This window comes from Malurus melanocephalus, unplaced genomic scaffold (assembly GCF_030028575.1).
Source record: "Malurus melanocephalus ecotype Western Australia unplaced genomic scaffold, MMel_1.1 scaffold_290, whole genome shotgun sequence".
In the NCBI taxonomy this organism is placed as follows: Eukaryota; Metazoa; Chordata; class Aves; order Passeriformes; family Maluridae; genus Malurus; species Malurus melanocephalus.
Window position 1 is genome coordinate 568,092 of NW_026623522.1, and position 26,438 is coordinate 594,529.

The 26,438-nt window shown below is 37.9% G+C and overlaps 1 protein-coding gene across 2 annotated transcripts in view; it reads left to right on the forward strand.

The window, feature by feature from the left end:
• Window positions 1-26,438, forward strand: part of CDK14 (cyclin dependent kinase 14) — a 310,018-nt gene that overhangs the window by 199,127 nt on the left and 84,453 nt on the right. For both annotated transcript variants that reach the window (XM_057376776.1, XM_057376777.1), the window contains exons 11-12: window positions 10,424-10,487; window positions 21,354-21,402. In XM_057376776.1, the coding sequence (XP_057232759.1) occupies window positions 10,424-10,487; window positions 21,354-21,402 (113 nt within the window). The remainder of the gene's footprint in view (window positions 1-10,423; window positions 10,488-21,353; window positions 21,403-26,438) is intronic.

A 26,438-nucleotide genomic window follows, 5' to 3' on the forward strand; every position in this document is an offset into this window, starting at 1 on the left:
TTAAAACACRGTTTCCARTTCTGGAAAATTTTATMRTCYCAACATTCTGTASTCTGTCAAAAYYCWCTTCTGATCTCAATGTTTGGGCASATACCTCATGGTGTCAGGACAATGAGCCCATTCCTCTTAATGGATTTKCCAGGAAATAGGTAAAGAAAGTGTCAGGAAAATGGGTAGATGCTTCAGCAAAGAATTCACTGGAAATTTCAAAGTGCTCAGAGTGAGGTGGGCTAGCTCACTCTGCTGCAGTGGAGGACACAAGTCCTGTTCAGCCTATTCCCACAGCTCTTATCATCACCTGGATGAGAACACACAACTCCCTGGGATTCTGCACTGACCCCACTTRAAATCTCTCGGCTGCTTTTATAGTCACTCTCTCTCCATCAGATGTGAGCTGACATTTCCCCCATTTTTAGGGAACAAAATATTTCTGTACTTCCATTTTTCATTCTGCTTGCTTGTTCTGTGCCTGTGATTCAGGATAGTATAAAACTCTTTCCTTTTGTAGCAGCAAAATGCTGCTGTTTGGAGTGAAYGCACCAAGCATCACGCTGTGTTTTGTTACAGGAGGCACACTTTGAACTGTATTACTTGAAATGGATTTTAAGTGATAAGGTKAGACATTTTTAAAAGTGATTTGATTTGGGAATTTTGGTAAGGTTCAGTGTAGGAATCAGCTGGATATCGAGACATCCAAGAAGAGYACTCTTATCCATCGGATATACCCATCGCCACTGGAGCTCATTATTAATGCCCTCACTGTTTCAGAAACGTTGTAACACCTGGACCTGCACATTCTTCAAATGGCACTGCGACTGGCTGCTTTCATTTTCTGCGGATTGTCGCTTAAAAAAACTTGACAAAATACCCACTAAATCACTGATTTGGCTGCACAAATCTATTAAAAATTGAGATTATGACAAGATCAAGATTTTAATTGGCAAATAAGGAGCTGGCAAACTTCTGGATGATCTGATCGCGTTCTCCAGTCATGCTGTTCTGTGATGCTGAGCACCAGGCTTCACATATAGGTCTCAGTGTATGTTACCTCCCCTGGTTTTTTAAGGTGAGAAAAAGACTTTTCATGATATTGCTCTTGGGTTTTTTTGGGTTGTTTTTTTTTTTTTTAATGCCCAGACAGTGAGCTCAGGTAGCTCAGACAGCCCAGCCATAGTATTGTGTGTGCCTCAGCAGCAGAGCTTTCCTCTGCACGTGTGTTTCACGTGTCAGGAGCCCCTGTTGTGCCGTGCATATGCTGTTCCTTGGGCGTAAGGAATGGCGAGTCCTGGTGCGTTGTCACAGCGAGGCACCGTCACTCCTCCGATGTGCTGTGACTGGGCACCAGGCCAGAGACAAAATGTTTCCAGAGAAATACTGTGTGCTTTCACTGCTTCAGAGCGGAGGTTTGTTCTGGGGAAACGCTGATTGGTTTCTGTGAAAAGCAATGGGTCAGGTGCTGGTGCAATGATGATCCTTTTGGGGAATGTATGTGACCCCAAATGTTCTGGTTTGTTCACCAGTTGTAGTTAAACGACACTGTAATGAAGAAACGTAATTTTATTTTGAATTCAAATGTTTTTCTTGCTCTTTTTTATTTTGATTCATAGGAACACGCATACTTTAGTACGTTATTTATTTAAATAAACTTTTCAGCTGAATGGAAGCTTTAAGCCCTTGAGTATCCTGATGCACTGGTGTAGCTTGGCCTGTGCCAATGAGAYTGGACACTGCAACACCAGGCAGGAATTCACGTGTGTTAACTGAGCCAGTTTTATGGTCTTCAAAAAGACCATAAAGCCAGCTTTATGATCCAAAGGGAGCATTGCTTTTCCCATAAGCCAGCATTTCCAAAAAAAACTTGTGTAGTGCATACCTGGAATTCAAATGAGCCAGCTGCTGAGCCAGCACAGCAGGGCTTCTGGAAGTACATTTCATAAAGCCTCCCACAGGGTTTTGGCTTTTATTTGTATTTCCATTTTTCAGTTTAAAGAAAAATGYCAGTAAAAAAATTAGAAATAAATCTTTAAAGAGCATGTTTAGGAGAGGGCAGTCTGCTTGGGCARGTTATTCCAAAGGCTTTGCAACATAGACAGGATAGGAAATGTGAAATGCAGATAATAACCTATCTGTACAGAGTAAATCAGAGCAGATTTTAAAGAATATGTAAACAAGCATGACTTGTGAGCCATGGGGTCCTTCTGGCAGAAAATTGCTGTCTTTGGAGTAAAGAAAACCATTCTGTTTGTTCCCAAATGCTAAGGAGGAGAGCTCCCAGCACAGGTAGCAGCAGCAGCTGCTCCTTCTCGTGTATTAACACCAGTCTCTTCCTTGGAGAAATCATTCCATCTCTGTAACCTTACTTGAGGGCTCACAAGCTCTGTCAATGCCAGAARACCAAACTTTTCACCTTGGAGGAGGGGAAGGAAAATCTCTTGAGGTCAGCTTGAGTCTCCTGCATGAATTTTCTCCCCAGTCTTTTCCTGATCCACAGCTTTGAGGTCTAAATAAAACTTGGGATTTCTTTTCTCTTCTTACAAAGGATCAGTTTCATCCTGCTGAGGTCTTTTACAGTGTCTGCAGCTCCAAAGCAGCTATCAGAGGCACTAAGTCTAGTTTAATGTCAGAATTTTTTTTAATCTGATTGTGGGATTGTTTTCTGATGGAAAAAGACCCCTGAACACTGGTGGCTGGGAAAGTGGAAAGGACAGGTTCTCTATCTGCTTTTAGCAGTTCMGCATGGAGCATCACTCACAGACAAGCCATCTTTTCATTTTGGAGCTAAACAATCTGCTTTTACCCTGTACATCATTGTTTAATTAGCTTTTGATTTGGCAAAATTGTTGCATGGTTGCACTGCTTTGAGGGAAAGTGCAGTCTCTGKCAGGAGTTTCCTTTTTCCCCTTTTGCTGCTAATTTCAGGTTGTGTCTCTACAGCCTAGGCTCTGTTTTCAAAATAAGTTTGCCAAATCTTTTTTTCTTTGGGTTTTTTTTAGCATTCATCTCATTCACATAAATATTTTAGTACAAATCACTAAAGTAAAAAAAAATAAGTTTCTTCCACCATGTGAACTTTTAGGAATGTTGTAAGTTGCTAAAATAGGACCTTATGATGAAATGTGCTGATTTCCTGTAGGAAGAGGATGTCACAGCCCTCTACAAGGTGTTTCACACTTGCTTTTTTCTCATTGTGAAATTTAGATTAAATACTCCTGTTTTGCRCTCATTCCATTCTGTTTGGGCTATGGGCAGCATTAGTTTCTAAAAGTAGTCTCACCAAATCACAGAAACAGCCCTGTCAAAGTGCAGTAAGTATTTAGTAGGTACTTTTGGGAATAAATAAAACTCTTCCCTGCCTGAGCATTTGAGGACACTGGCATGTCAGAGGAAGATACCTGTGGTTCCTGTGGGGATGAAGGGAATGATGAGTTCTCTTGTGCTGCAAACGGTGTGGAAACAGTGTTGGGATAAATTGAACTTTGCAATGCAGACAGCTGCTAAAATATTGTTTATATACATAAAGTMAGGTTGGAAAAAATCACATATTAAAAAGGTTTCCTGGCAAGACTTCATGTATTTTGCCTCTCTGGGGAAAGGAAGTTAAGAACAGTTGGGCCCTCTACTGTTTCAAGTACCTCATTTTTCATCCTTGACAGAACTAAAGTACAAATATTAGTTGAGCTTGATTTTTTTTTTTCTTTTTATGAATGTGTGTTATTAAAATTTTGTGGGAATGTTTTGATTTCTTCATTCTGGTACATTACCTCAAGGTTTTAGAAGACARCTTCATCATAAATCACTTCTTATGCTCAAAGAAAGTGGTTCTATTACACATACAATGAAATGATGACATTCTGCTTGATGCCTGAGTCAGTCTTTTGTTGAACCTCATTCTGTTCTTGCTGCTTCTTTTTTTCACCTTAAAGAATAACCCTCAATAACGTTCATTTTTTCACAAAACAGCATCATTTTCTGTACAGTAAAAACAAGTTTATGGGGTTGGTGAGGAGGTGCTTTCTCTCTTTTGTGTTGGTGCTTGTCCTGACCTCATCATCTGTGTAGCAGGTACTTCATGAGGCTCTTGAAAGAATTTAATATCTTCCTTTTTTTTTTTTTTTGTTCAAGACATTTTCTTGTTCAAGATCATTCACAAAATGACTTGCAAAGGAAATTCTCCAATCAGTTTGTTTTCTAACCAGCCTTGTTTTCTCTTAAATCCATAATTCTGATTTAATTTCCTGAATGAATGTAGATCACATTAAAARTATTCTTCTGCACATTACCATTGCGCATATAAAATGGTGGCTGTTGAATTTCTTTACCCTTTTCTGTATCATTACTGCAAGGATTTTTTTGAGATTTTGGTAGCATTTAYAGGTGCATAAGGAAGCAAAAAACAWTGCCACCTGTTTTATGCATAAAATTAGGAATAAGAATTTTAAAATCTGATTTTGTCTGTAAAGAACTATGTGTACTTGTGTACTTGTTTTAACACTTTTGTCCTGAAGAGSAATCACACAAGTTATGCTTTCTGTATGCTTAATCTGTTGCATTACATTTTTCTGTATGCTCAAATTCTTTCACTGGTATTTAATTTCTTACCTGTGTGGGAATAATGCAGGGATATTTTGATGACAGTTGGCTGAAAAAAATCCCACAAAGTTTGTGGTGTAAAAAWACCAATTTTTACTAAAATATGGTTTTCAGGTTCTGAACAAGRCCTTTTTGCTTTCCATATGGGAAAAGACTGCCTAGATTGCACAATCTTATGTCAGTTGTTTTGACTTCGAATTGGCATGAATTCCTGGTTTAGGAACTGAATATTTTTGCTATTCATTTAATGAAGTAAGGCTCCAGTATTCTAAATCTCAAGGACAGTGAATAAGCATACGGTCTTTATTTTTCTATGAGTCCAGATAACTATATTGTTGCCACCTTAGCKGACAGACATTGTTTCTTCAGGAAAAAATGAGGTGACTTTTTCACTGCAGCTGTGAACCTTTGAACATCCACAACACTCCCAAGGGTAAAATGTGTTCAGCCCCAATCTAACAAACTTGTAAGTTACACAATTTAATAGATTTACAGGCCCTGATGGAAACTGAACTGTGRAAGCAAACCTTCCAGATGTGAAGAAATGGCTGGTATTGAGGCAATTCCATTTCTGACTCTATCTTTTGGATGTGAAGATTGACACTCAGCTGTCACCACTGTGCCCAGCAGAGTTGAAGGAAGCCTCAGTGCAGTTGTCAGTCAGACTCTGAGTCAGCATCCATAATGCACAAATAGTTGCTGACATTTTTTTTTAACCTGTTACACTAAAATTAAATGCTCAGTTGAAGGTTGAAGGATGAAGCTCATCCTTTGGTCCTGACTGCTCAATGTACTCTGTGCTCACTGACAATATTGGGTGGTAGCACAGCACTTTCCCAGAAGGTGAAAGATGTGGTTCAGATTTACCTGACTGCTCCTCAGGAGGGAAATGTGGCTGTGGGTGGATCATCTGGACAAAGGGCTTAGCACCCAGACAGAGTATGAGACAGGGAGTTCACATAAACTTCCCCTCTTCCAGACCAGAAATTGTGTTCAGAGTTGGCTCTGAGAGTGATGGAGCTGCTGTAGAAAAGCCCTGGAACTCACACTGCTTCTCAACAGCCAAATCTAAWGCAGTAATGTACTTTCCTCTAATTAAAATAACTCCTAGGTTTCTGTCTAAATTGAAAACTTCATTACATATGTATGTTTTGGAAGAATAAATCAAATTTTTGTCAAAAAACTRAACATCTGAAACCGCCAAATCTCGTTCAACAGAAAAAGAGATTGCTGATTTGGAAAGGGATCTGTAATACTTATTCTCTTCCTCTTTTGGTTAAGTTCAGTTCCCCAAACAGCAATACTCTCCCATGGTWTATCACAGCCAAGGATTCACTAAATGCAGTATGTTTTACCCAGTGAACAGGCAGACTGGAAAAGAAACCTTGAACACGCTTAAAAGGGAAAGCAAAATAAGAAAACATTTTTTCATCCAGCCTGTAACTTTTCCCAATTAAAATTCCAGGGCATTTTTCAACAAACCCCRCTTTTTAAAAAAGGGAATAAAAAAACCATTCTCCTGGCACTTTTTCTTTTGTATGAAACTTTCTTTGTTCAGCAAGTTGACCTAACATTAAAAAAAATTGACAATTCTGCATATTACTTAGCCTGATTTCCATAACTCTTGTCTAAGGAAAGGCAGCTCATTTGCATTCTGGCCTTGTCTTTCATTTTGCTCTGAATAATACCACAGGCTGCACGTTCTTTGTGTTGTTGAGATTCTTGAGGATCATCAGCTTTAACAAGCATTATATCAATAATATAGAGCTTTGTATATTCAGAACTTGTCGTGGAAAGGGAAATGCTTTTCTTTATTAATTATGCCAGCAATTGGGAAAGAGCTGTAGGAAGGATTTGCACTACTGCTCATCTAATACAGGGCAGAAACGTGGGATGTTTTTGCATTCGAAGCAGAATACAGGACAACATGACTAATTGWGTTGGTAGAGTGGTGCAAAGCTCACTGTAAACTAATTATTCCCTTGTACGCCAGGGAGTGATGAGTCTTTGCAAAACCAGATGCTAAATACAAAATTTTTCTTACACTAAGTAAGGTAATGCAGTAGCCCTTGATGCATTTTTGTTGCATTTCCTAGGAAGTTTTTCTGTGCCATGCTTGTGTATGGAGATTTGAACGGCAGGTTCTGTTTTTATAACTTTCTGCCAAACCCTGATAATATCAACTGGCAGTATAGGTATTTGGCCCTGAGTACCCTGATGTATTGTAAAGCTATTATTTTCATATAAATAGACTTCAACCCTACAAACGAAATTAGAATCTGATGCTCTTTTTCAATAGCACGTTTCAAATGAGAACTTAATTTTATCTCCCTCATTAGAGAATAAAAGCCCAGAATGTTTTCAGCATTTGGAACAGCAGAACCCCWGTACATTTTGGAATTTTCTTTGCAGAAACCATTAGCACCCTAATCCATGGAAAACATTAAATCTATTCTAAATTTGAGAATTGTAGATTAGTCTTTTGTTAGTAATTCAATTTTTAAAGAATAGAATATTAAACCATTCAAGTTGAATGCCTACCTCACCGAGAAGCAAATTATCAGTAGAGAAAGCAAACAAGTTAGTTTTATTTTTTCAAATAATTCTCAGTGCTAAATAAAAGTTTATTTCCAGTACAAGCTGGGACTTGATTGCCATTACAGCAGTGATTATTTTTATAGTTTTGGAACATGAAATGGAAAGAAAAAGTGTTAAAATGTGGAGGAGGCAGAACTCCTGGTGTCRTGCTTGGGATGAGAAGTGGTGGACCATGAAGGTTGGGGTTAGGAGGTCACCTGTGAAATAACAGCTCCTGGTGTKCAGTTGTTGTCTGGGTCTGGGTAATCAGTCTTCAGTGCTAAGTGACAGTGTGTTGGAATAAAACCAGAAGGTTGTTGGCTTCTCCCTTCCTCCCCACTTCCCTTTTCCATGTTGGTGCCTTAATTCTCTTTTGTAGGCTGCAAAACAAGGCAGGTTCTTCTCCACTGTGGTCGTGTGTGAACTCCACTTTGCTTTGTTTATAGCAGGTGTAAAAATTGGTTGTTTTGGAGTGCTTAATCCCATTTATCAAAATGGGATTGGTTGCTGCTTAGGAGAATCACTTACAAGGTGATGCTTACAAATCTCTTTATGTTGAGCCTAAGTGAGCAGTGACTAYTTCATCTTATCCAAAACCAGAGTTGTTTCACTGATGCCCTCTCCTCCTTGTTTGTTGGYTGTCACATATTGTGAATTTATGTGTTGTGTGTGCTAAAAACTGTGTGGAAGAAGGATGATCTTCATAGTGTTTGCATTAAAATCAAGGGTTTGGATGAATTGCCTGAATTACCAAGTGCCTCTACCTGAAAAATGGTTGGCATTTAGATGATAGGAAACCCCTGGTTGTTTTAAGCCTGACTGCTTGAAACAGTGAAGGGATAAATATTGTATGTGGTTTGAGTACTCCAATGCACAGAACTTGCTCGTAGCTGGCTACTAGACACGGTGGCAGCAGCTGTGCTAGAATATGATTTAAGGAATGGATTGGAATATTAGTGACACAAGAAATAGTGARTCACACATGGTTCATTTAAAAGGTGAAAACTACAGATTTTGCTAGCTGGCTTTAATTTTCATTTGTATATTTCCTTAGCTGCCTCTGTCTCATACAAAATAAGAGGCAAAGACCACATTTTTAGAGGAATGTGGATAACTTTTTAATATTCAGAAAAACTATATTCATAATCAATATATCTTAATTAGTAAGAGGATATTCCTTTCATTCACTAAGAGGGGTTGCAAAGTTGAGAACTTTCTTTCTAAATGCCAATTGATGGCAGAATCTCTGTTTTTGATCCACGGGCTCCCTCTCCTGGTCTKGGAGGTGCTTGGCACCAGGAGCTTGATTAATGCAGAAGGTAATGGAAGTTATTTGCAAATTGATTTTGTGACATAGTGTCAACGGTGTCTCCTAACTTCCACAATGTTTAATGACAGAACTGTGCTCTCTCTAATAGCAATAATGAGATGGACATGAGATGTGATGAATCAGGGTTGCCRGGTTTATCTCCTTCAAGTGCCAATTAAGACATCACAAGGACTGAAAGCAATGGGTTACAAACAATATTTACAAATAAAATCAGTGAATTTGCACATCGAAGTAACAACATGAATGCATACTCTCTAGCTGCACTGWTACTGTTATATTTGTCACCTTGGTACTCTCCTTCCCCTCCTACTGATTATGATACATCCAAGTTAGACTATTTGATTATTGTATTTGATTGTGGWGAAAAAAAATATCTTTCTATTAATATTCTTAGCTTATAAACATATTACTAATGTAAACTGCTTATCAAATTTGAGTAGACTCATAAAGCAAACCTCATAAGTAAAAATTGTATGTATTTTAGAGGTTACTTAGTTTTGCCTCAAGTTTTTAAGCTCATTTCTAAATTTAATGAAATTAATTTCTGCCAGAGTTGAAGAAAAAYTTCTTGTGTTTTACCTTGCCATCTTGCTTCTAAGAATGTTTTTCAGCTTGAATTTGTCAACATGAACAAATGTTTACATAGTTTAAGAAATTAAACAAGTATTCTATAGTGTCCTTTCTKAATGCTCCTAATTCATATGTAAATTGCAGCAGGCACAAGTAAAATAAATCTCTTCAGTTCCAAATTATTTGGAGTAAGTGTTGTTTTGCACATTTTCTGGACCTAAGTTTGTCACACTAACTTTGGGATWGCTTCATTCTGATGTTTGTGACCACAGAATGTCACAGTGACTCAAATATGCASGTCCAAAAAATGTATTCAGATGCCCTGCAGTGCAGGTAGGGGCAGAGCTGGGMGGGGCCTCTGTACATTGATGACAGTGCAAAACAAGCACCAGAGTAATGTGAATTGCTTTCTCTTTGGAATATCAAAATTTTATTCCAGGGCCTGAGCTTATAACAAATATTCTAAAGAGATTCTCTAGCATTTTCATGTTAGAAATTGAGTGTAAATTTTTGAAAAGGAAGATCCTACTAGTTGAAATATCAAATTCCACAGTTCATTCAGAAATTTCTAGAGATGTTAATTTAAGTGTCATCTTGGCTTTGCATAAAGCAAGTCTTGACAGTTACGTGTTATAAAGTAAAATCGAGTTTGGGAGAACTACTTATAGCAGTTCTCTCCATTTCCTTGCTACATGTGCCAAGGACTTGGAGAGTGAACTTTTCACGTGAGTAGAGGATATAAGATGCATGTGAGAAGTGCCAAATATTTTGCTACTGTACGTTGATCTAGCTTACATTACAAGAAAGAGGAGAGTTGAAGTGAATAGAAACAAAAAAAAATCCACGAGTCAACGAAGTCTATATCTCCAAAGAATTTACTATTTAATACATACYCCAGCCACTTTAAAATGATAACTCTTTGCTGTGCATTCTTGTTCATGCCACACTCTCGATAACCCTCTTTACCATCTGTGTAAATCTTCTATCATGCCTCTATTCACTATCTGTTTATCCTATTTAAGTTTATAGGGATTTAAGTTATTTCTGAGCTAAATTATTTAGCCTCTGTGACACCAGTGCTTGTCGATGGAACGCCGCTTTAACATCCATTGGTTAAATAGGCAGTGTGACAGGAACACAGCACTCCCCTCTGCTTTATTGACTCCCCTGGTACCTTGGAACTGTTGTAATTGTAATCATTTAACCTTTTGTACTTTCTTCCTCTTCCCCATCCCCCAGTTAAGGAGCCTGCTTGAAGYTTAGATTGAAAGGCACTCTGAGCTTTCTGCAGTGCTATGTCTTGTTAAGTCTTTTCCAYTAAAGCAATGTGTGTTTTCACTTTTTTTTTGTGTACAGGTACTTGGAACACCAAATGAAGATACGTGGCCTGGAGTCCACTCYTTACCCCATTTCAAACCAGGTATGTTGAGGTACCAAGTTTCTCTAAATTCCCTCTCTGGAAGTGCACAACAGTGATAATTACATCCCTGCCCACAAATGATCCAAATCACCTGGTGTGCAGTGCGTGAACCATAATGCACTTCTTCCAGCTGCTTACTTTTTGTTGTGCTCAGGGTGGGAGGGTTCTTTCATTTCATTTCTTTGCTTTCTTTTTAAGTTTTTTCTGTTTACTACAGTATGAGCCCTGACCTGCTTCCCCTTCTCAGCCTCTGAGTATTGTACCTTTCAGACTGCTAATATGCTGATTCCTAACCAGGATTACTTTTCCAGCAGAGCACACCAAACTTTGACAAATTCTGAATGAAACTAAAGGGTAGGGGAAAGACATTGAGAAAGCTGAAGTTATTACTAGATCTTTTGCTAGTATCTTTCTGCAAGGTTCAATTTTTTAATATTTGTTGTATTTGAAGTTGTCATACTCTATAACCATCCTTGAAGTACTGTTTCACCATCTGATACCTTTTTGTGAGAGGGAGAAGTTTGTCCCTTAGAGACTAGAATGATGTGGTCAGCTTCATTATGCTATATATGTAAGCATGTTTATACATATAATATATGTATTATTATCTTGTGAACTTCTGAGTGGGGGTCTTAGATATACGGTTTTTAAAACATGGCTAAGCAGGTGAATGAGTAGGCAGGAGATGAGGCAGAGGAGTTTTAAAGGACAAAGAGATCTAGATAACTCTCAAAATAAGAGAAAGAGAGAGACAAATATGTTACAGGGCTTACCCTGATAGACACAAAGCCTTGAGAAATAGTGTGTCATTAAGTTTACAAGCTTTTGTGTTTCTCATTCTTTGTACTGATTGAAAGATGAGCATATACAGAAATTCTTACCGAAATACAGTGGTCAGTAAAAGCAGTCCAAAACCAATGTTTTTAGCAAGAATAGTAAAGAGAAGGAGAAACAGCCTGAAGGTGTCAGTGACTGTTCTTTGGCTTGGTTTGTTTTTGTTCTTCTATGAGATACAGGAAAGGTTTGAACAGTAGATGGCAGCCAAGAAATTCCTGGTTTTGTTTTTTGGTTTGGCTTCCAAGTGTGTTAAGGGATGTGGGTTTATTACCACWGAAGAACATCAGGGAATAAATCCACTGTAGGCACTTCATTAAATCCAATTTTTATACAGGCATTGTGTTAGACTTGCTCTCATTTTCTCCATCCCAGACTATGGATTCTTTTCAGCTATGAATACATTATATTTGTACAAATGCAGAGCGTAGACAAGAGGAAAGGTACCTCTAAGACAGAAAATGATCACTCAGTATTTCCACCATTTCTTCATGGTGTGGCCTTTGTTCTCGCAGATCTTTTCCACATCTGTGAAGATTTGTAAGTCAGAGTAATTATTATTCTTGCTGGCAATCATTTTATCTTTTTAGGGCCTATTAATGCAAAGCATTGAACTCCTTAATTCCCTTGCAATGTGAAAGTCTGAGAGCATTCAAAAATTAAATTTCCTGTTCTGTACTCATGCTGGTGTTGTGCACTTCCTTTCTACCACCCTGTATCCTTGATRACTTTGGTAAAAGGATTTTTTGTTTGTTTTCTGGTTCTTCATTTGCTGGTTTTAGAAATTATAGCAATAGAAAGAATTGTCTAACTGTCAACCAAAACTGGCTACATACCCCACAATTGGAAAATTGGATTTTATCTGGTAAAGTGTGGAATGGTTAGAGCAGCAAAACACATCCCTCTGGGATCACACTGGGGTACCAGCATCTAAGGCACGCTCTGCACAAAATGCTCTGACCTTTGGGCCAGGCTGGAATGAATGCTGCTGGCTCAGGCCATTAGGGTCATTGGAGAAGTTTGGCCAAGGTTCTCTGTTGCTTCTTAAAAATATGCTTTCCTCCATGCTGTTCTGTGCACAAAAGCTTTCTGGCCAAGGCGAGGCTGCTGCATCATCTTCCACAGACGCTCAACCAGCCCTGCTCCCCTCCCTGATGGGCTGAAATTGCTGTYACACTCTGGCTTTCCTGACTGACTTCTTAGGACCAAAAATGAAAGCTGAAGCTTTAACAATACACTTCACAGTTGAACTCGATCATCCTTGTGGGTCCCTTCCAACTCAGAATATTCTCTGATTCTGTGAGATGACTTAATCTGTTCCTTTTCTTAGCAAAAAATGAAGGAAGGATCCTGAGATGTCTCRCCAAATCTGAACCAATTCCATTATTCTTGAGGATTTGTGAAATTACTGTGTTTAAACACAGGTGATATGGGGTTAAGTAACTCCTGTTCTTCGCCTGTGTTTGTGAATTTTAAAACTGAGAGCTGCTAACAGTAAGTGATAAATTGAGAAATGCAGAGATCATTGATGGTGAGCATGTCAGCATTCACTCAGGCAAGGCTTTTATTTTATAAATTGAGTTGTGCAAGCATAAAACAAAAGCATTTGAACAGAAAGTAACAGTGATAAATGGTTACTACAGTTTAAAAAATGCTGAGCACATTAAAAGCCTGTGGATTTGGGAAGACTAGTGASAGTCAAACCAAAATTTCATTGTATTCCTTGTTTCTGTATAGACTACAATAACTAATTTTCATGCTGTGATTTTATAGGGCAGAGTCTTGTGCTGTAGAGAGCTAATCACAGTTTACTAGGAGAAACATGTCTGAAAAACATGGTATTTGTCACTTCTCTACTACAGTGACCAAGTGTCCAGATTATTATGGAAAGCAGCCAGTGCTTTAATAATAATGATCACTGACATCTTAATATGTGGAATAATTTCTGAGCCTGAATYAGAAATGTGTTCCTAAGGCTAGTTTTGGGTGGCTCTAGGTCATTTAAGCCCCTAACCTAGGTGATTTTAATAGCTTGTAATAGTAAAAATAAACTGGTCATAGTCTTGTTTGCCATTCAAAAACCCAGAAAACAACTTGTATTTCATCTGCCTGCTTTGAGTTTATTTTCTATCTCACAAATGCTCCAAGTAATAGATAAGATATTTAAAGTTAAAAGTTGGCCTGGTCTTCGAGCTTTCTTTGTGCCTCAACCTCTGTCCTCTCAGTTTGTGTTTGCTCCTGTGCACATRAACACGTGCACACATCCTGTTTAGTAAGTTACTTAAGGATAATCTAAATAATGCATTTCAAAGTCCTGAAATACTTCAGGAATACTTCAGTAAGTTTGGGTTACCTCTGTGATTCACTTTGAAGCTGTTATTGATGCTATAATCTTGAGAGGGTCTTCCTGTACTCAGGTATCACCAACAAAACCCAGCTGTTCTGGATCACTGTGAAAGTAAATTATCTGCCATCAAAGAGGAAAACAGTTTGAGAGAATAGTGAAAAAGTGCTAGTAGCTTAAAATCTTAATGTTTCATCCATGTAAGAAGGCCCATGTTACATTTTATTGGACAGAGGATGAACATGATCCCCTAGATCTTAGAGAACATGTTTTCACTATTTACTCTTTCACTGCAATACTTTAGGAAAGATGTAGATTTGCTGAGCTAAAACAGATCCGAGCACGAATCATATCATTGGACCTGTATCTTCAGGAATGAAATTAAAGTAGGCATTAACTATGTCTTATCTGTACAAGSAGAGGTGAAGCAGTATTCCAAAACAAGCTGCTTCCTTGCCAGTCTTGGGTCCAACTGTTTCTGATTTTTTGTGCATTATGTTCTTAATCTTTACCAAATCTCCCATTTTTCTTAGTCTGGAGTCATATCAACTTTTCCTCTCCAGCCATTTCTCCTGGATTCAGAGTTCTGTCCAAATAATTGAGCAGGATAAGCGTTTGGATAAATATCGACACTTAAATTTTCACTTTTACAACATTCTGTGTTTGGGACTGATGCTGTGTCACCTCCATCCTGGGAAGTTAAATAGAGATTTATCAGGAGGTACTGTCTGTGAAGAGAGTGGGAGAAGGTAAGATATGGTCACAGGAAAAGATAAATGAACTGACCATGAAAATGAAGAGATGGTAATGGTCAAGGAGAGGAAGGAACTTGTCTCCTTATGTTAGGAAGGTGGAGAAAACATGAGAAAGCTTTGTAATGTTCACTGTGCATCAGTTTCTTTAAAATACTGTTTCTAGGTGAATGAAGGTTAAATAGTTGRTCTCTCATGATGATGGAGCCTGAACCTCACAATGTTCCACGGATGATCAGATACAGAGAGTAATATACCTGAAAAGGTGCCTTTCTGAGACAATGGAAGCGTCTGCTGAGCACTGATTTTTAAAAGAGAATCCCTAAAGTCAGAATGAAAAGAGGTAAGAGAAAGAGYCTCTCCTGAAGGAGAAAGAAGAATACAAAAAGAAACAGTGAGAAAAAAGCATTCATAGAAAATACTGCATAACAGATTTTGTCAGGGACTGACAGGTACTTATGTGGATTTATTAAAAAATCACGAATCTGTGACTGACAAAACCACTGCAGAGCTGGTGTTCTAACTCAGGAATTCTACTTTGCTTCCCAGGTGATCAATAGATATAGATTTGGTTTAGAAATATGATCTGCCTGCATGCATCTTAACAACTGATTGACAGCCTGATTTTTTTCAAAAGATTAARTCTTCATTTAGAGTAGGGCTGGGCTGAGAGACTGAACTCCTTTGGCACCAACACATGAACATACTGTACATGAGAACATATGGCTTTTCAAACTTGCATAGCAGTTTTTCCTGTAGAGTTTCACCAAAGCCTGTCAGCATTTTGTTACATGCTGAWTCAATATCTTGTTTGTTTACATCTACCCTGATGGCAGGGAGTGTTTCCAGGCGATGKGGGAGCCTCTGCTCTTACACTGCTAGAGCATGCCTTTAGCTCTTGGCAACCAGCACTTACAAATAATTAATTCCTGAGCATTAGGATGCTTATTTAGGGTTAGGAAGTTACTGTGGGCCAGGGACTGTTCCCTACTGTAAGAAGTTCCCTCCCATCTCCTGTGTTGGAGGATGGAAGCAGGAGGTGCTGCAGCAGTGCTACAGGACAGTGATGGTGTCTCAGCCAAACAGTCCCAAGCTCATTTAAATTACTGGTATAGAGGTAGTCTTCAGGAATTTGAGTACTGGAATAAAGGAGAATTAATTTCAAATTTCTCCCCCTCTTTTGCCAAAACTAAACTGTATTATTTAGTGTTACTTCAATCTGTGGTGTCCATAACCCAAGGGAAGCAGAGTTTTCAGTGTTTTCACCACTCTTTAAACAAAATTTCATTGAGCTGAAAAGTTAAAGTAGCTTACTATRTATGCAGGGGAGGCAGGGTGAGCACTGCTAAAAGGTGGAACCATTTAATGTGGAAGTGCAGTGCTTCAGACAATGCTGGGTACTAAAATTAYATTTTCTACTCATGCTCAGGAGGGAGTCTAGAAAACAGTGGCTATTCTTCCTCTTTACACAACCTGTGCTCTTCMAAAGCAAATGGAGAAGAGGGGATGGGATGGGGGGGAGGGAGTTGTAATTTTTCTCAAGATGTTGGGCATACAAAACTCCTAAGTCTAGCTCATGTATTTGATAAAACTTGGYTGTGAATGAACTTCAGTAAAAACTGTAATTTCACATTAGTGCTGCAAATATTAGTTATTAAATATTAGTGCTTGGAAATTTACTTGTCAACATGSATGCTTCTCTTTATATCTTTAGCTAGCATTATCTGAATAACTTTAGCGTTGAATCTTTCCTAAAAATAGCATATGAGTCTTATAGATCACAATACAGTGTTAGTCACGTTAGACTTTTAAATTAAATGTAAAGAAAACCCTTTCAAAGAAATAATGAATTAGACTTTTCAAAATATTAATTATGATGATGTTTAAATATTTGCATTTAAGCTAATCACATTTGGTTTTAAATAGAGAAGAACATTAATCAAGGAATGCATATTAGCCATCATGTTTTGATTAACAACATTAAAAAATGCCTTGAAGTCAAACTGCATTTTAAGTTCTTTGGTTTAGACTAGAAGCTGATTATCAATACTGTTAAAAATAAGCTAAAAATCAAAATGTGTTCTGCCTCTAATTCCTTCTGTAGCTTTTCTTGCCTATCTTAGGTCCTTTCAAARCAAACATGGCAAAGGTATAATAGTYCAYGTGTTTTTCTGAYTGATAAAAGAGAAAAAAWTCCTCATCTTGCTTTATGTTRCTTAAAATGCAAGTGCTTATTTTTTCAATTCTCACAGCAGACCAGCATTCCTGCAGTGGTCTGCTAATAAGCTCACTAGTGAGTTCTGCTGAAACTCGCTTCTGTTTGAACCTGCCCTTGATGCAGGGCTGTCAGACGGAGCGTGYTTGTCAGGCACATAATGATGTTTGCAGTGCAGAGCATGTAGGTGGATGTGTGGGCACACAAGTGGGTGTGCATATATAACAGTAGTGCTCTAGAGGGTTGTCTAAAGGAAATAAGAAATAGGAAGAAAGAAATACTGTTGTTCCGAAGACCACTTAATACTGCTGAGTGTAATGGATGAGCTTTCTGGCCAGACTTGGTTTTTTCCCCTGGGCCTTCAAAATGACTAGAATTTGGAAGCAGTTGTTTTGAAAATATAATTTTTTTTGATGCATCAAATTTGTCGTATTGACTGGCTCAAGAAATTTTCTTCCTCTTCCTCAGGTTGCTCATTCCCATTTCCACTTTGCAGTTGTTATTCCAATAGCTTCAGTGATGCTACTGTTTGTGGGGCCCAGTCCCAAAAGCAGATGAGTTGTTGAGTAAGCTGCTGCAAGGTCTGAAGCAAAGAGCAGCTCAGATCCTTGAACTGCCAGGAGAACATTTGTGCCACTGCCCCACTCCCCATCCCTGAGAGAGCTGAGTGCAGTGCCCAGCAGAACAGTGAGCCCTGCTTCTGGGGATGTGGTGGGACGTGTTAGTCCAGTCCTTTTGGACACTCCTGGGACATCCTGAGAGTCAAAGGTTTGCTACAGGAAGATGTTGCTGCATCTTTCCAGTAAGAAATGCAAATACTGTATGTTARCTCTTAGTCCTGTGCAGGCATCTCTTTACCCTGCATTTGATCATGGACATGCTGCTTATTTGAGGTTTGGCTAACTTCTAAGAGGCAAATGGGAAACACTTTAAGGTGCTGTGGGATTTAAACAAAACTAAAAATCTCTTCCTTCTTTTGTTTCGCATGAGCAAAAATTGACCTTTCGCTAGGTGAAATACYGCACCCATGTGAAAAGGCAGCCCTGTAACAGTGAGACATAGTTGGTAGTGARGATAATGACTGCATATTTGGGATAAAATTGCAGAGGATCAGATTTTGTTTCCTGAATTTATTYCCGAAAGATTTGCAAATATTGAAGCATTTGCATAAAGGAAATTAAAATCACACTTTTTRCTTAAAATTTCAGATTTGCTTGCTGTGTTAGTCTTCCAGAGGTTTTATTCAAAATAAACATATTTATTAATAAAAATAATCGGAAAATATTTGAATTCTGGTATATATACCTACAATTTGAACTATAAAAATTCAAAATACACCTGAGATCAAATCCTGATCTGTAAGCATACAGTTTTTCAGGTTTCTTTAATGTCAGCCTGATGAGACCCAGCAGCTGCCTCAGCAAGATGGTGCATATTGTGTTCTTGAGAGTGGTTTGCATGTGCTGGAGGATGGCTGTGTGGGTGAGTGATATGTGAGTGTCTGCATGAAATTCTGCCACGTGCACGATTGCTTTTCAGTTCTGAGGAAGAGGTKTTAAGTTTTTGCTACACTGGGTAGRTTTGGACYGAAATTGGGAATGCTGGTGCTGCCTCTCAGTATGTCAGGCAAAGATTTCTTCATCTYACATACAGACTTACATTACTGTTCTTTATGAACAAACCACTGGGTGCTTCTGAAAAACAAATACCAAAGCTATATGCTTGAAAGTATCATAAAATGTGATTTTGTGCAGTTGGTCACAGTCAGATAYGTATAGCTTTAGATTTGGATTTATTACATCCTTCAGGCAGTGAAGGACAGAGGCACTCTGAATTCAGAGTTGTTCACTCTGAAAAGTGACTCAGAAGCAAACTTGGGGATGTAATTGTGAGACTGAATTCCAGTTCTGTGATTAAATGGACATGAGCAGGAGATGCTCAGATAAAAGTTGGGAGGTTAAGTTACCTCTTTTTTTGCCTGTKTTGGGGCTACAAGTTTGGTGGTTTTAGTTATGTAATTTTGTGGATTCACAGTTCAGGACTTGCACCATGGTGGAGGAGCTCAAGGACRAGGTTGTTGTAGCTTCTCTGTTCTGGCAACCCTGAAATCAAAATCAGCTGGTTTCACTGTTTCTTTATTCTCCAAAGGATGAATTCAGGGAAATATTATGAGCTGGCATGTACACAAGGCTGGGCTTAATTAACACAATAGTCCCATCTAATTATCTTGTCCGTGAAAGTTAGTAAGACTCTGGTTGGAGCCATGACCACACAATTATGTAGAAAAATGCGAGCTGTGTTTTATCAATGTGTGGTTTCTTCCTGGATAAAAGATGTAAAGTCAGCAGCCTCTAATCTGCTTGGAGTGGAGAGGAAAGAGTTGACACCAATAGTCAGAAGAAGCATGATTTGCAGTCACACTGCCTATTCAATAGAGTTTGAAATTAAGGACTGTGGACTAACATTTGCCTCTCTGTAGACAGGGTTTTGCCCCCTCCATGTCTTCCCCTCAGTTTTCCCTCTCCATGCTTGATAAATGTTATGTATAAGGTACTTAAAAAGATGTTTCAACCGGAACCATAGACAGTAAAGGAAGATTCCTTTGAGATCTTTGTTTGTTTTGCTCATGTGTGTCCCTTATAGAAGCCCTTAAATAACTGATTCCAGTGTATCACTTTTGTAGCAAAAATTCATCTGACAAAAGCAATAGTTTTTCAGTTTTTTTGCAGAATTGGAACAGATCTTTGGGTGTTAGAGCCTTAAGGCAATTTGGCCAAGTGGGCCACTCTGGGGCTTTCCTCCCACAGTAAAAATAGCTTAAATTGRTTAAAGTTAACATCTGATAGTCTGGTCAACAAAATATGTTGTAAATGATAYTTCTCAAATGTTTTAAGTGGATGTAGCTCTGTTGAAGTCAGTGTTGCTGCGCCAGTTTGAACCAGCTCAGTATCTGACAAAAACATATTGCAGAGTGACAGATAAAATCAAAATCTGTCTCTCTCTAGGTCTAGGTTACCTTTTCAGCAATGCTTCAAGTCGGTTCAATTCTCTTTCCACCCAGCATTTTTCTGCACCGAAATGAATTAATGTGCAAATTTCAGTTTATTAGCTGAASTCCCTTGTGTGTCTCAGGCATGTTGCTACACAGCACTGTCTAGCTGTATTTTCTTTTTCAGCCCTTTGTCATAAATGAATTGACAGTCTTATGGTTGGGCAATTTACTTAAAGAGTACAGAAAGTCTTTATTTTTTTTCCAATTTTTATGGGTAGGTATCTGTTTGCATGTATGCTTTTAATTCCCATTTGCAAACTAAAATGGAATGGTTGTAGTCATGTAGTTCCCAGTTTCTGGTCACACGTATCTAAAAGGGCGTGATTTAATTTTTTTTAGCTGCATCAGTATGGTTAAAGCAACAAAACTTATAAATGTAAAGTGGCCCTCAGACACAGTTTGCAGGTCTGCTGATTATCTGTAATTTYCAATAGAGAAGTCAATGAGATTTGAAGCTTCTGCATTTGTCTTTTTAGTTAAATGGGGAAAAGCCTCAAAAGTAAGTGTAAGAATGAAAATCAAAAGCATCTACATTGATGTTAGGATTTTGCTTCTGYCTTGCTTTTGGCATCTTTAGAACTGTGTATGAAGTGCACATGACAACTTTGGAAATGATGAAGCAAATATACAAATAGAGGAATTTGAACACAACTCTTTCATAGTTACATTTACTGCTATTTTGCACAGTGAGATGCATGCATAGCAGTGTGCATTTATAAAAAATACTGTTGTGACTGTATGGCGGGTCTATTAGATGTCATTCACAAGGGTGGAGAGGAAGCAAAATATTTTATTTTTTGAATTTTTTGGTATATTTTGTAAATTTAGAACTTCTTCACAGCAACTAACGCAACCACATTAGGGTAGCTGGCCATGGTGAGTATCAGTCTACATGACAGGATTTCAGTGCAACGAGTGACAATGGAAAATAATATATTCTCCAGCTGAACTGTGTTTGTTGCTACCTGAGAGGCACTCAGCTCCTGTACAAAAGGCTAATGAAGGACTGGCCCTTCGTTTCTGCAGCAGCTTATGCAGCATCTTCCTTTTTCAACTAGAGTCCTACTGCAGATTACGCATCTTCTTGGATATGGAAGGGAAAGTACCTCTAGCTGAACTGAAGAACTTCATGTTTGAGTAAATAAGCTGTCATTGTACTTGTTACTTCTGCTCATTATCTGAATGTATTCTTTAGGAATAGACTTATGTGGCCATCATGCTCTGTGTGGCCCTATGTGTCACTCCTACACTTCCTGAGARGCATAAAAATATGACAGTGAAGTCGTAGAGAATTGTACTTGTCATGAAGAAGAAAAAACACTAGATTTCAGGCTTCTTCTTTTTCCCCCTCTCAGTCAAAAACTGCTTTAGAAATATTGCAAAACTTTCCATTTCTGTTTATTGAAAATCATAGAAAATGAGCTTTAGGCCCTGCTGGTTTGGTTTGATTTGCTTTAACAGGTTGGGGACTTTACTTGGTTTTGTTTTGTTTTCCTCTGTTTGTATGGCAATTGCTTCTAGGTTAGTTTTCTTTCCTTGTCTTAGGCCTTGAGCTGCAGAAGATACATGGAAATGATGGAATTATAAAAACTGACAGTAAAAAAAAWWWTTTTTWAAAAWWAAWYYTKGRWTTWRKKAARKWAWTKRAWWWWMCYYYTTTTTCTTACAGAACGGTTTACACAGTATGGCCCTAAAAACCTTAGACAAGCATGGAATAAGTGAGTATTTTTTTAATTGCATTTTTGACTCTTCAAGGGTATGCTGAAGTTATCATTTCTAACTTGAATGGCTCTATTATTTAAAAATAAGCCAGATTTTAATTGCCAGTTACTTGTAAATAGGAMGAAACTGCATAGCATTGTGTTTCCTTGGGGGTGTTAATTGACAAGTGGATTGAGCTCATGGAGAAATGCCATGTTGTTGCTTTGGGCCATAAATTTTGAATCTTGTTTTCTCTGTTCATCTATAAAAATTAGGAAACTTTTAAATAATATGTTTCTAATCCACTTTTGAGTGTTGTTTCCACATGATCATCCCCTGTTGCCTGGTCCATCTGGTAATTTCTGGGAGCTGCTGACCATACTGTTGTAATCTTAATTACCATGAATGAAAACAGTCAGTGTAAATTCACCACACTTTTTTTTTTTTTCCTTTTGAATGTTTCCTGAGTTTGGTCACATTTATATCAGATGGACATTGATATAAAGGTATTATTCTCAAAGTCCAGGAAGGTTACCTGATGAGCATTAAGACAGAGTACCACTCCACTGGCATTCTTCTAAGTATTCATCTGTGGAAAGTTTGCTTGAAGATTTCTCATCACACACAGAATCATTGTAGACAGGATAATTGGACCACACTGTCCTGAGCTTTTATATTTTGAAGAAAGCAWACAGAGTTTGAGTCGGATGATTGCAGCTACATCAACTTGTCTTGCCAGAAAAATTGTTAGAATTTTTCTCCACTTTCTTTAGAACAAAAATTTTGCAACAAGGCTAAGCCTTGCTATTTTCTTTCTGGTACTAATTAAAAAATTTATTTTTGCCACTAACTGGCTGTCTTGTTGGTAGTTTACCAGGGAGTTCAACAGATAAATCAGCAGCAGACTGTAACTTCTCCAAGTTCCCCACTGAAATTGAAGATACCAAATGTTTTGATGAAGAAGCTTCCTTGTTGTAAAGAAACAAAGTTATTGATAGAGTAGAAATACAAATGCTTTTCCCATATCTTAGTTTATTAGCCGTGAAGGGTGTCTACAACTGCAAAATCCATAGCATGGTCACTTTTTCAAAGTGTGATTAGGTTTMTATTCATTTTGCTGTTCTATTACTTTTTTTTCTATCTGCTTCTTCCCAAACCCATTTGGTCCAGTGTTTTGGATTGAAATACAAATTGATTTTTTGTTTAAAGAAACAAAGAGACAATCCAATGACTTTCAAAATTGTGATTGACTGAAGGAGGAGGAATCTCTTTATGTAGCAGGATTGTTGTTAAAATTAGGTGTTAGTTGTTGAATGTGATRCCATCAATATTTGTCCTTTGAGTCAAAAGTTGTACTTCTGTAGTGCCAGGCATCTTCCATGATCCTGCAGCTGGCTTTGCAGTACTCCTGGATCCTTCCTGGTTAGCAGTACCTTCCCAATTCCTGCAATGAGAAATAAAGCTGGCACTGCAACCACTTCAGGCCTCCACAAAGGTTAAGTGTCACCAGCCTGCATTGATGACTTTTTAACAGTCCATAGAAAAGCTCCTGGCCTGACCAGTTCAGTCTAGGAGCCTGATTTGGAGGATGTCATGGATAAGTACATCCCCTGTTTACTGCAGATGGAACAGGAAGATTAATTTCACTTATGTTTGACTTTTGTAAATATCTCAAACCATTTTGCCTGTTGTGATGCTTGCAGGCATCTTAAAATGCTTGACTCTATGTAAATCTTACTGCTTGGAATACAATTCAATTTTGTGAAAGTCACAGCTTTCCTTTTAAAAATTAAGTCACTATAATTGCATGTATTTTTTCCTTTAGCAATCAAAAAACTTGCAAGTTCTTTTTTTCTTTAAAAGTAGTTAATGAAATCCAAAAGCTTGGAAGAAGCAATTATATTACAACATAGGCAATTAGATCTGGATTGGGAAAGGACAAGGAAACTAATATTGATTCAAATGTGTTTGCTTTGAGGCATATATTTGTGTAAGTAATGTGAATAATACCAGTGTGCTATTCCATCCATCCTGCAGGCTGGGGCTGAAGTGTTCTTTCTGTATTTTAACAGCAGTTAGACTATTAAATATAGCAGTTATGTATTAATAAGTACAATAATTGGCTGGAACTTGAAAAGGTGCTATCTTATATTTCCTTCGAGACCATTGCCTGAAATTTCTCTTTTCATAAAATACAAAAAAATGGAAGAACAAAACCCAAAAATGGAAGAACAAAACCCACTTTGCTTAAAACAGCCTCAGTCTCTGAGATTTCATAATTGACACAAGTTCTGATCACATCACAGGCTTGACTCAAATAAGACTGGAGCTTTTTAAATTCTATAAAATCTCTTCAAAAATATTTATACATTTTCAATGCTCTGTGCATAAAGGATTTGCAATTTTTCAGCATAAATGAAGGGATTGAAAAACCAAAAGCAATGACAATACATAGAGTTCGGTGCTTTATATGTGTATTTCTACTATAATAGGAAATACTCAGTGCCTCAAAATTAYGTATCATTTACATTTGAAATGTAAAGGGCTTTCTCTTTTTCCAGTGTAAATCTTTATCTGTGTGCTGTATTAGAGTGCTGTTTGCTTGCACAGCTATAGTTAAGGATGTATAAACATTTCCATTGTAGGCATCACATTCCCAAGGGTTTATAATTCAGCTGTAAAACTTAACACATGGATAGACTGATTCATTCCAGAAATTTGCTTTCTTATCATGTTTCAAAAAGCAGCAATCTCCAGTCTTAAATTAAAAAAGTTAAACTTTTTAACTTCCTGATTTAATTTGTGGAAGRTTTTTGATGATACAAAATATGTCACATATATAATTGTTTTAAGGCAATGAACATGATACCTGAAATAGGGAGARAAACATACAGCCTTTTGTTTTTAAATATGCATTGGTTTTGGTACAGACTTACTTCCTTTCAACATCTTGGTACCTCTGAAAGGTACACCTTAAAGAACAATGTTTATGGTCTTGTAAGGATTTACATGTATGCCTAAACTTTTCTTAAGGTGAAGTCCCATTACTGCATTTTATAGGGGAGGAATTGAGATACAAAAAAAAAATTAAAGTATTTTCAAACTGCCATAGAAACTGTACAACATTGACACTGAACTTCATGCTCCTGCACTGGAAAAGAACRCTTTTAATTTTCTAAACACAAAAGTTTCACTATCTCTTGTTTCATCTTTCAGGCACAGGCTAATCCTTTGTCTTGTTTTTATATATGTTTTGAGGTCATGGCATGTAAGGGTGAGAATATGTGTTTAGAAGCCTTCAAAGAGGCTTTTACCTCAAAATGTGAATTGTAATTCAATTTATTGGGGGGGGGAGGGAGGGGAGGGGAGGGGCTAGTAGAAGGAAGAATAATACTCTTCCAGTATCTACAGAGCCAGCTTCATGTCTGTAAGGCAGAAGGAAGAGAGTCAAAAAACTCCAATCCCAAACCTTCCAAAAAGTCACAGATAGTAGTTTGAGGGCAGAATAATTGCACCTGACCAACCATATCAGCTTCCACAAGATGATTTTAAAGGCAGAGCAAGACAGTGGAACAATACTGGACACAAGTCAACCGTTCTTTAATTCCCAGCCTAACTAGAAATTAATTAAGAAGTGTGGAATTTAAGAGCAATGACAGAGTGAAATCCAGCGGGGTCACTATCTAAGTCAGATCCCTAAAATTCTTAAAATAGGATTGGTTAATATTAGAGGCTACTTTTTGGGAAGTGTTTGAGGGAAATAATACAACTCTTGCTAACAGTGAACTAAGTTCTTTGGAGACTTTAACACTGAATTTCTTCACTGGCTGTCAAACTACCTAATGATTATAAGGAGAGTATTTATGAGATAAGATGGAATCTATGAGTTTTGTAGTAATACTTATAAAGTTAAGAAACAAAACTCACACTAATGTTTGCTTCTGACTAGTACGAAGCTTCTCCTACATAGCATGACATAACATACTGTGGAATGTAATTATAAAATACTGGTCTAAAAAGATCCAAGATGTGGTAATCTGATCTTCCCATAGAGTTCATAATGAATTATATTTTCACCTTTTTTCCTGAACTTTTCTGTTCAATTATCTCCACACAATAAAAACCAAGAGCAGCTCGGCCTTCAGAATGCAGTGCAACCGCTTTCAATTTGCAAAAGCTTCTCCACAATAATAAACCCTTACAGAAGAATAACAAAAGAGAACTAATTATCCTTGTGTATATTTGGTAGGATATAAAAAGCTTTTTCAGATCCTTCTGCCATAATGGGTTGTATTGTGAGAAATTAGGTTGGAAAGAAAAGGTGCAGTTGAAAACAAATTCTGCTCTGCATAAATAGGACTACTACTCCATAATTCCCCAACATGGCTGTATTTATTATATAAATAACACTTTATTCTCACAGCCAGTCCCACTGCTGAGGATTTCTTCTTTTAACAACATGGCCTCTGTACTTGAGAGCTCCCTTTCTGAGGCCAGGGTGTTTAAAAGTTGCATTCCAGGATGGACTGGCCTATTTTRGGACTGTTATTCAGTGAAAGCTTCCTGGAGAAAGCAAAGTGACTGAATAGTGACGAGTCCATGTAGCGTGAATCTGTATTTTGTTTCAAGCATGGCATAGACTGTGGAACTGCTTAGAGCTGAGACTTGGGAAACATTTTTATTTTGGGGTTCTGTTGTTTSGTTTTTTAAGGAAATCTTTCCTTAGCTGGATTTCGTCTAAAGAAAATCGCTCTTCTAATTATCACTTTTATCCCTTCACTAGCGTTGCTCTTTGTAACATAGTCTGTAGTACCACTGAAGGAATACTCAAGCTCTCCAGCACAATAGAAACAAAAAGCTTTAGTGTTGTCGTTGCCAAAGCTTTCTGATCGATACACCCAAGAAGCAATRAGGATTTCAGGCAGTCCTGGGCAGAGGTGGGCTGGCTGTGTGTTCTGTGTGCCAGCACATCGCAGGGGTGCTGGGACCAGGAGGAGCCACCGATCACACTGCGGGAGCAAGGACGGAAACTGGACACAAAATTAAAATATTT